Below are 11207 nucleotides of genomic sequence, written 5' to 3' on the forward strand. Positions count from 1 at the left end.
CCATGAAGTCCACCATAGAGGACACTACACTACAAATAGCTAAGGGATAGGAAGGACACTATACTCCCATATTGTAAGCTCTAATATCATATTGCATAAAACATATTATAGAAGACACAACTGTACCATAAGCTTATTAGTATCATTGAAGTTTCACAACATTAAGTCACGAAAGAGTTCCCCTAAGAGTATCACAAATACAGTTCCCTTTAGAACACATTGAACTGCAATTAAATCATTTTAATTAAGCAATTAATAATATTAAATAGTATGGCATAGAGATACAGTAACAGACAACAAGGTAAATTAACTTACAAATGAGCACCACAGTCACTGTGAGTAAAGCCAGGCTTCCTAAAGAAACATACAAAGGCTACAAAGGTTAACTTCTTGCTAACTTCGTTTACCTGGCTGTTTTCCCGTGTCTGACCGAGGTCCCATCATCGTAAACATAGGCTGGCTTTAGACAGCCTCCATACACTGCCCATACAGCACTGTCTGTGTGACAGCGGATGTTTCCCATCAACGCGCCCCTGCGAAAACTCTGTCATCATTGGAGAATGGCACTTATAATATAAAAAGGGGGGACTCCAGCGGTCAGGGGGTAAAACAAGAGTTAGCTTAAGCGTTCGGTTTAATCAAATCCATCCACTGTAGCTCCTCTTGGCCACAAACACAACAGCTGGACGACCTAGCTTTCTACCACTACTTCACTATCTGTACACTGGCGTTGTGGCTTATTTAGGTTTAGGAGAAAACAAAAACGAGTCCCGGTCCTCAGCGCTGATTGGCTGACACGCCTTCGAAACCGTTGTCATTTTTCGCACACCTGACAGTTCGTTTAAATATCAATGCGCGAGCCTCGGACCGGCACCCATGCTGGGAGACTTCGTTGTCGCTTAGCAACAACTTTGTTTGCTAGTCTGGAAGAACTACATTACTTGGCGGAAGAAGGATGAATTGTTATTTTTAGTCCGACGCTGTCGAGTGTAAACTTGATTTTCCTCTCGCCTTCATCTTTTTAATTAGCTCCAAATCCCCTAACGGTTTTCAGATGCTGTTACAACACAACCCCTGGTCTAAAAAAACACTGTAAGCACCGCTTCTCACGGCTGTCTGTCTTCTGCCACATAACGCTGGCGAACGCAGCTATAATAAGGACATCTTGGAAGCGCGTCTGAGTCTCTGCTGGTTTCCATGCTTTCCTGTCAGCATCAGCATCCTTTCTTCCCAGGACAGAGCAGCAGGAGGGGGGCGCTCATTTTCCAACCTGGAGTCACCTACGGGTGCCTCGCCATCTGCCGGACAACTTTAAAATGATTGCTGCGGAAACTAATACATTGGATGCTGGCAGGAAACTTCTCAATAAAAAAAAGAAGCTTTTAGTGAATTGAATAAACCTTACAATAATGTGATAATGCAACTGTAATTCTGCGTCGTCACGATAGTAGTCGTGTCACCCTTGTGTGTTTAAAAGACAGTGGATTTACCTCTAGTACAAATCTGATTCTTCTGTTTCACAAGCAATGTAATGGTGTTTGCTCCAGTGTATGCACACTGTGTCCTCATCAGTTAGAGTCATCTGCTGGTAAAAGGTGGAACGTGCAACTTTGCTACTGTATTGTTGTGATTGTGAATGAAGAAATGAACCACTATAGCTATAACAACCTACGTATCAGACAGTAAAAACACAAGTACATCTGTCTGACCAGGGCTTTAAATGGTCGGCATAGACATTTGGCAAACAAACAAACAACATTGCATTGGAATTAGACCACAAGTCCTCAAATTAGTTATTTATTCTTATTTTTTTGTGCATAATTTCCCAATATCCAACATCAGTGATGGAGCATACACAGTACATGCAAAGTCTTGGCAACTTCTAGAAATACACAACATCTTACTACACTGCAAATGTTATTTCTTCTGGTAAAACATACCTGGTACAGGTCTGTCCTCTGCTATTTGCCTCACCACGCTTCCCCTCAAATTGAAAAAAATATTCATTCTGTGTGCACAGAGGGACGGCAGGGAGACACCGCTGGCTTGTGTCTCCGGAAAAGACGTGTTGCTCTGTGTGCGTTCCTGTGTGCTCAGCCTCTCCACATTTCAGACCATTATTCTCCAGGGGGAAGAGCTCTGAGCGTCATCATTTTAAAGCCCACACAGCCTCTTATGCTTTCCCATGCCAGCAGTCAGAACTCAATCTCTCGCTTATCTCGAGATCTTGATTCCCACAGATGTCTTTTCTCTAACTTGATCCAGCCGATTTTTATTCTTTATTCTCTTTTTGTGATTTTGCACAACAATTTCTGATGAAATGATGAAATATGACGAATCAGTGTTTACAGTCAATAATGATGAGTCATTTACAAGATGATCACAGACGTTGATGATGAGAAACACACACGTATGATGAACATTAACATTTCAAAGAAAACAATTCAAAGATTTTCAGAAAGGCTCAGAACATAAAACACATTATTTCTCTATGTCATTATGCTATTTTACCAGCCATATTACTATACTGTGAACATTCAGTACACTCTCTTCTCTTCCAACAGCCACCTGAGTTTCTTCCCTTCAAAGCATCCTTACAATACATCAAGGTTAAAGTTATTACTCTCATCTTAAAATAGTAAGTGACAAAAGATTGAGTTAGAAAAAGAAAGATTCACTTACTAATCCTGCACACTCTTTAACCCAGCACCTGCATTATTTCCATGTTTACCTCCATCTTTTTGCCTCATACCTGTTACTCCACATCAATAATTAATCACTACAATAATCATAATATTTCCAAGTGGGATTTTTGCACTATTTTAACACTAGATCACTTTATCATGTTTGACATTGTAATGGTTTTGTCTAATATTATGGTTAGAGTGGATATATCAGCCAATATCTGTTTATTGCAGATGTTCCAATTCTTCTAATCCTTTGCCGTATCAGCATTGTTCAACATATTGTATCAAGATTGTATCAAAATCCAGTAGATCTGTTTTGGGGGAAAAAATACAATCTGAAATATATTTGCCACTGAGTCATCTCTATAAAATCGGTCTGTTTTGTAAGACATAAAAATCCCCATAACTCTAATGGTAACCCAGTAGCCTATAATGTGCTTTAATTTAATGCTCGCAGTCATTTTATAACAGCAGTTGCCAGCTTTGACTAATGCAGCAATGTCTCATTTTGGAGTGAACTCTTCAATTATTCAGTCATTATGTTGCCTTACTTGAACCACATCACAATGCGTCCTGGAGGCTGACGTACATCCATTAGGCTAGTTCTCTATAACACCTCTGTCCTGTTCATATAATGCAAGCATTGTGGAGTCTCAGCACAGCACAGCCACTCTCCCTCCTGGATGCTTGCACTTCATGCTTCCAAAGTGTCTAAAAACAGATGGAGAGGGAAAGACTCAGACAGTGGAGCACTCAGATTCAGTAAGCAGCCTGGAGGCATATATAATATATAGAAGCCTTACATGGTGTATGAATCACAAAGTGACTCTATGTATTTGTCTGGATGCAAGTGGCAGACTTTCTAGATATAAAGCTTGAAATTCATTTGACAACTGTATTATAATAGACAGATAGCAATCTGTAACATTAATTAATGTAATGTTACATTTACATTTTAATGAGCACATTTAAATTTTAGTGAGTGGGAGTAATTACTTTGGGTGATAAAGCTATTCTCTTTTTTCTTATTCATCATATTACTTTTTAGTAATTTGACCAAAGTCATGGGAGACATGTTTGTCTGCACCGCACTGCACACACTGTTATATACAATTACTTATGTTATATATTATATTATCCTTAAGAGAATACAATAAAGTGTATGCTTGTCTTGGTTATCACTGCACCATGTTGTGTCACTATTTAAACTACCAACTGTTTCCATGTAATTTCTAGTACTGATAATTGATATGGCACAATGGTGATTCAATTTATAGCCTGTTTCTTTAAGCATAGAGACATTACGACTTTTATGTTTCCTGCAAATCACATCAACAGGGAGTGGGGAAAAAAACATGTTAGAGCTTTGGGAATTATTTGAATGATGAGTAACCTCTGGGAAGCCCTGTTTTTTTAAAAAGCCACAGCAATGAGCACTTAACAGCATCAAGGATTTTGCAACATTGGTTTTCCTCTCACCTCCATGTGTTGGTGTCATGACAGTAAACTTCTATTGTTTTCAGATTGGTGACACCATCAGAGCCTCCCACAGCCAGCAAGGCACCATTGAAGACTACAAGGGACATCTGAGGCACAATAAACAAGAGTGGATATGAGAAAATTACATAAAATATAATAAAATTACATCAACAAATTAGTTTACATGAAATAGATCTGACATGTCTCTTGAGTGTTTTTCCAATCTTGCAAACCAGCCCGGGGAGGTTTCCTTAGAGTAAAACAACACTGTACCACAATATACTTTTGCAACATACATTTTATAGTTTTAGCACACAATACACAAATTACATTATCATTTAATTTTTTAGGCGGTCCACCATTTTGGTCCAAAGTGTAAGATCTCAACAACTACTGGACGGTTTGAAATAAAATGTTGTACAGATATTGATGGTGCCCAGAGGACAAATCCTCATTATTTTGATCCCCTGCCTTTAATATAATGCCACTAGCAGCTCAAAGTTTTCATTTTATCTCTGAAAAATGTAGATGGATTAGAACTAAATTTAGTACATTCATGGTGCCTAGACCATGATTTTGCTGATCCGCTGACCTGTTCTCTAGCACCACCACTAGGTTGGAGTGAAATGTCGCGATAACTATAGGACGGATTGCCATGAAATTTGAATGGTTCAATAATTGAATGGTCCAATAATGGATTTATGAACGAATACCTGTAACTATATATATATAAAAACCTGTAAATATTAATAATTTCCTCATCTAAAAAAAAAGCAAGTAATAAGCAGTGTTTCCTCCACTATTATATTCTTGTGAAGAGAAATCAGTGAAAAGCAAAAAAAAAAACAAAAAAACATTTAGACTAGGGAACCAAAAATAGTAATTTGACCCTTAACCTATACTGAATATCTTGGGTAATCTGATAAGGAAGATTATATGTCCTACCTTCAGTCATGCCAGTCGTATTACTTCTCTCCATCTTTTCTGTTCTTAGCATTTGGACATAAAAATAAACTGGACCTTAAATCAGCGGGGAGGCCTAACATCTGATGTGTCATGGTGATCCATTACTCACGTTGTCCCTCTTGCTTCTCATGCGTTTGACAGGAGTCCACTTCATGGTAACCGGGTTAAATCTCTCAGCAGCACAGAGCTCTAGGTTTAGCTCATCTTTGCCCCCAGCCACATAGATGTGTCCTAGGTACACGGCACAGCCGGCATTCTCTCTGGGACTCAGCATGTGGGCGCATATCGACCAAGTACCATCTACAGGGTTGTATCGCTCCACTGGGGGACAGTTAGAAGATAACAGAAGTCAGGAGAGGCTGTATATACCATATAATACACACATTGTACAAGTAACACTACACACAGGCAGTGTTTAGTGACAGTGTTATTTTATTTTATTTATATCTATATTTATATACAAAAATAGCTATAGGTTATATTGATCTATTGCAATTTTAGATGTACATACAAATATATTAATATATTTTAAAGATTTTATTTTTTCTTTTGAAAATAAATGATTAAAAAATAATTTAATTTTCAACCCTTTTTTTAAAGAAAGGACCCTGAACTTGATGGGAACCAAAATAAGTTGTGGGAATTTTACTGACGTGCACTTCTCACAGACTGAAATAGACTGTGACAAGTGGCAGCACAACATAACCCTTGTTTATCTTTGTCAAGGTCAGGGGGCTTAAGAATGTGTGTGTGTGTGTGTGTGCGAGTGTGCGTGTGTGAGTGTGTGCGCGTGTGTGTGTGTGTGAATATTGGCTACTTGCGGAAAATGAAAGGTCAAACTAGTCGTTATATGTCAAAAAGCTGTCAAACATTTTTATTTTTTTTTAACAGTGGTGGGAACAAGTCAATTCACAAAATGCCTCCAAGCACAAAGTATGTTTTGAAGAACTTTGGGTTATTTGCTGTCAGTCAAACCAAAACAAATTGAGACCTAAAATTGGGCTCTGGAAACTTTTGATTCTTACATTAGTAGAGTTAAAATTGAATTGACAGATTCATTGATAATAAAAATAATCTTTAGTCACAGCCTTCCAGGAAACATTGGCTGAAATATGTGAGTGACTGAGGTTTGATGTCAAAGACGGCCTCACCTGAGCTCAGAGCCATGTCACCATCATTCCCTCCGATCACATACAAGTGACCCTCCAGCACAGCAGCCACTGCTCTGGTGCGTCTGGTCAGCATCGGTGCCTGCTTGCTCCACATGTTCATATTTGGATCATACCTAGAACGAAGAAACAAAGGTAAGCAAGACCAATTTAACAAATGGTCTGTCAATCACTGATGTTTTTGCATAACTCAGTTTATCATTTCTCTGTTCCTTTCTCTGAGTCAGCCACTTCAGATTGCTTTCAAAGTAATGTGAGATGTCAGGTAAGAAAGATTATTAGTACTTTCATTCTGTGTGTGTAAGCCACAGCCTACTCATTCCACTTTCACTTTTTTTAAAAGGAGGCATGTTTCTTTGAACAGAACTTAGCTAAAGCTTTGCTGCTGTACCAGATGGTGGTAGCTAAAATATGTTTCAAACATCATTATTTTCTGAAAAACCAAAGAGGATTTTATGTCCCTATAAAACTTCCCCAGGAAATAATAAATAGCAGAGCCACTGAATGTTAATGAGATGCCTCGAACATGGTCTTATTTGTTTACAATATGTATTAAGAGGATTCACAGTTCATTTTGTAAGATATTGATCTTCTGTACTCGTGCTTCAGTACCTCTCCACAGTATTTATGGCAGCAATGCCGTCGTGTCCTCCAATAGCGTACAGGTATCCGTCCATCGCCACCAGACACACTCCACTGCGGGGGCTGCTCAAGGGTGCTACATCTGTGCTCCAGCTGTCTGTGTCTGGATTGTACCTGCCATGATGGAGGTCAACGAACAGGCATGTCAAAGTATGAAAATAAAATCAGGTTCTGGTAGAACAAACACAGGCACAAGCTCTCATTATATTTTTATATTTTAAAGTGTTTTGTATGCTTGCTTGTGTTGTGTGCTTTTGAGGAACACAAATTCACACTGAGAGACTTTGAATTTGAGTATTTAAGTCGTGTGGGCATCCATGTAAATATCTGTGTTTCCTCTCCACTGGAAGCCTATTAAAAATTGTTTTTTTGTCTCCATTCAAGGCCATTAGATGAAAACCCACATCCCCAAAACATTACTTCAATCTAATTTTCGAATCTTTGCTCAAGTGGGATGTCATCAATCCCTTTGAAATGTCACAACAGCATCATAACTGCCCCTCAGAGATCAGGTAGCCAGAATGCGAGCTCCCTGGTTCTGGCCATTAAAAGCTGATCAATTTAGAGCAGGTCTTTCCCCTACTGGTCTGAAGCCAGTCAGGGAGGATAATTATGGGGTCAGCTAGCTGGCATTCGGTTGAGGAGTGGCTGTCTGTGGGAATTGGGAACAGAGCCAGCTCCTCAGAGACATCTGATGGAATAGGAGGAGAGGAAATGGGAGAAAATGTGCTACAGCAATGTATAAGTGTGTGTGTGTGTGTGTGTGTGTGTGTGTGTGTGGAGTGAGAGTTTATTTTCTGAGTCTGTCCATAAGGAATAGATACCCTGACAACATGAGAAGATGAGGAAACCCTAACCTGTAAAGTGAGGATTTTGGGTGGTCCATTGCACACTAAAAGATTGGGTTACAGTTTGTGTTTAATGTGAAATGGTCCACATCTAATTTCTGCCTTAATGCTGACCTCTACTGTTCAGTGATGTAAACAACAACAAATACATGTAGAGCTTTCTTTCCCTCACCATATCTAGAGAGGAAGTACACCAGTATTGAGTTCAGAATTGTTACTAAAGAGTAGTTCAAGAGGTTAGTGAATAGCCAAGTCTTTATGCGTCATTTTACAATGGTTATGCAAGTTTTTTTAACTAGAGAGCACTTTTAAAATTAGTGGGGGTAAGGGTTAACCACATGCAACATATTGAGGGTTAAGATTAAAGCTGGCATTAGGGTTGAGTATAACCAAAAAAAGACCCAAACTAAAGACAGTTATTCTGGTCGAAATGCATATTACTGTTTTTAAAGCAGCCCATTTTCCTCCTACATGTGGGTATTCCTTTTCAGTAATTTGTTTGAACTCAGCCAAGCTTCATACAAGTCTTTATGGCCATACATCTAAAGTGTGTGTTTTGTGCACTCTGTGTTGTATGTTTTGTAGTGCTGCTGCTATTTTGGTCAGGACTCTCATGAAAAATAGATTTTTAATCTCAGTGAGGCCCCTTTCCTGGTTAAAAAAAATTTCTATAATCAGTCAGGACAGAGACCTTTTAATGTACAGTAGTTCCTTAGTTTGGACCATAACTGTAGGCCATCTCTTGCTCTACATGATCTCATGCCACAGCACATTTAGGACTTCATCCTCCACAGATCAGCCATAGACTAGCAGCTCTCATTTAGCGATGATGTCATTTCAAACTGTCCCCATCAGCTCCAGCATGCTTGCTTTCACTTTCTCACTCTGTGAAAACAGGTGTGAGGTAATGAAATGTTGGTTTGAATCATCTTATACCAGTAAATCAACGCAAACCAAAAGAAACAGGTTCAATTACAGCCTCACATGAAGTCAGCAGTTTGATATTTGCATTCAACTGGAACATGAACTTCACCAGAGCATGTGACAAAACAAACTAAATCTGCTGAAAGGATGATGAGAGTTTCTTACAGTGAGAAATCATTTGACTAAAAGAGCAAATACATTTTGAAACTGTACTGTCTCTCACCTCTCCACACTGCTGTAACATCGGATGTGATCTTCCCCACCCACTGTGTAGATGTTGCCATCCAGTGTGCCCACAGCCACATTGCCACGATTGTTGACCATGCGTGCTGCTGTCCTCCACTCATTGTATTCAGGACAGAACTGTTCTACCAGACAGGATGGGTCGTCCCGGGTCCATCCCCCGACTACCAAATCAAAACAGGACACTAATTATTTTATTGCAATTCTCAAGCAAAATATAGCTTCTGTCTTGTGCTGTCATTAAAGGAAAATAAATGTGTTCTTTTGCACCTGATTTTTTTCTCCTAGAATAAAAATGTACCCTCAGTTAAACAGAATATTTAAACTAAAAATATAAATGTTACAAATATCAACCCACAACAAACAGTAGCAGGTTTTTTTTTTTTTTTTACATTTACATTGCATCATGTAGATGTTATTTTTTACAGAATTTCCTTATCCAGCTTCTTTTTTTTAATCATATCCCACTTTTTGCATTTCTCTGCAGTAGAAGCAGTAAACAAGACAGATTTAGGCATGGAATCCAATAGTATTGAGCTGTTTTGACTGGTTACCATGGTGATCCTTGGCAAAAGGAGGTGTGATCCAGCAAAGTCAAAAAATCGCCAAAGTGAACACAACTTATGAGTAATTTATTAGACTGCAAATGCAGAATGGTAAGAAACTAAGGTGATGTTGATGATGTTTATAGATCAATATTACTTTTGCATTAATTTGTATGTTGCACTTTCCTGCTATAAATGTTTATAGTTGAACTAATTCTAACTACGACTACTATATACTATTGGATACTTTAATTTACAGAAATGCATCATATTCTAAGATCATCATATGTTTGTAACATTGCTGAACTATGTATCTCTAAAAAGTTAACTTTTCGAGAGTTCAAAAAACAGCCCTGTTTCCAGCATTTTCCAGCTAATCCAAGCGGGGTTTGAAATAGCTTATTTATCTTAAGAAGGAGGCAAAAATTATTTCTACCCATAGAGGAACGTTTAATCATTCAGTTTGTATGTAAAAGTACAATATTTGCCTCTGGGATGTAGTGAAGTATAAAGTATAAAGTTGCATAAAATAGAAATAGTTAAATAAATATTAACAGAAGATCCTATACCAATACAACCATTCTATTCTGTCCTGGATTTTTGTTACCCTTCTGTTGAGGTACCTAGCTGAACCAGGACGTTGAGGTGAAGGTAGAAACATTACAGACCACTGCTTAGTCTCAGATTAGAGAATCTGAGCAACCAGAGACGTCTTGTCATGGGCGTTCCGATTTAGGATGAATGTAAGCAGAGCAGAGGAAAAGCTTAGCAGTAAGTTCTCAGTCTAGAAGTAAATGTACACTATATGGTTTCCCAGCTACTGGAAAGGGAAGTTGGTTTGCCCGGAAGCCCCAGTAACAACCCCGCCTACATTTAACTACATTTAAAGGTCCAGTGTGCAGAATTTGGTGGCATCTAGCGGTGTAGTTGCCCCTATCTAGTGCCAGTGTTAATATTCTGGTAATTTTACATTCATGAAAACATAGTTATGCATAATATATTCCATTTCCACTTCCTCCTAAATGTTACACACTGGACCTTTAGGAGTACTGGGTTTTGTACCGGTTTGGTATGGATTTTAATACCAAAAGTGCTTGGCTCTGAAAACACCTTGCACGTCACAGAAGACATTATACAGCTGCAAAGGCTGAATAGTACCCCCTATCACAAGTAAACTGAACTTCTTGTGTAGAATTGGTGCAGTGCTCCTTTAAAATCATTCTTTTTTTTAACTTTCTCTCATCTCATCTAAAGTTCTCATGATACTCTAGCTGACATGTTGCACTTTATCTGTCATATCATCATTCTGAGCACCGCACTAGGAAAGTAAAGCACTGCACTTGAAAGTAAAGGTTCAAAATCAGAAACTGTCAGATGTACACCAATGTGGCAACTGACCCATAACCATCATGTTATTGAAGATATCTTTGGGGGGAAGTTTGCTGAGCTGTCTGCGTAGGGAGAGTGGAGTTGCCATGCGTCGACTGCGGTGGGACCCTCCTTTGCTTGCTTTCATCAGGATATGGCGGGTCTCTGGTTCGTCCAGGGCAGCCCTAAAACATACAGTGACAAGGTAGACAATATTATACAGTCAGAACTTTCTCTTAAGGGTAACCTTTAAGCAAATGTTATTAATTAAGCAAATTTAGAGGTTTTTTTTAAAGGGGACATATTATGCAGAACCAACTTTTTAATCATTTGATT

The 11207-nt window shown here is 38.7% G+C and overlaps 2 protein-coding genes across 5 annotated transcripts in view; both read right to left on the minus strand.

Moving 5' to 3' along the window:
* The window catches only part of si:dkey-21e5.1 (potassium channel subfamily T member 1), a 68759-nt gene extending 66685 nt beyond the window's left edge, over window positions 1–2074 (minus strand). For all 4 annotated transcript variants that reach the window (XM_035657980.1, XM_035657981.1, XM_035657979.1 and 1 more), the window contains exon 1: window positions 1941–2074. The gene's annotated coding sequence lies outside the window, so the exon portion shown is untranslated. The remainder of the gene's footprint in view (window positions 1–1940) is intronic.
* Window positions 1785–11207, minus strand: part of LOC118325350 (kelch-like protein 20) — a 10006-nt gene continuing 583 nt past the window's right edge. The window contains exons 2-8 of the mRNA XM_035657984.1: window positions 10902–11056; window positions 8939–9122; window positions 6914–7057; window positions 6284–6417; window positions 5242–5453; window positions 4167–4273; window positions 1785–3398 (exon numbers count right to left, since the gene is read on the minus strand). Of these exons, the coding sequence (XP_035513877.1) occupies window positions 3341–3398; window positions 4167–4273; window positions 5242–5453; window positions 6284–6417; window positions 6914–7057; window positions 8939–9122; window positions 10902–11056 (994 nt within the window). The 3' untranslated portion in view covers window positions 1785–3340. The remainder of the gene's footprint in view (window positions 3399–4166; window positions 4274–5241; window positions 5454–6283; window positions 6418–6913; window positions 7058–8938; window positions 9123–10901; window positions 11057–11207) is intronic.

Source organism: Morone saxatilis, unplaced genomic scaffold (assembly GCF_004916995.1).
Source record: "Morone saxatilis isolate NCDOM2014 unplaced genomic scaffold, NCSU_SB_2.0 Contig16, whole genome shotgun sequence".
NCBI classification, from domain to species: Eukaryota; Metazoa; Chordata; class Actinopteri; family Moronidae; genus Morone; species Morone saxatilis.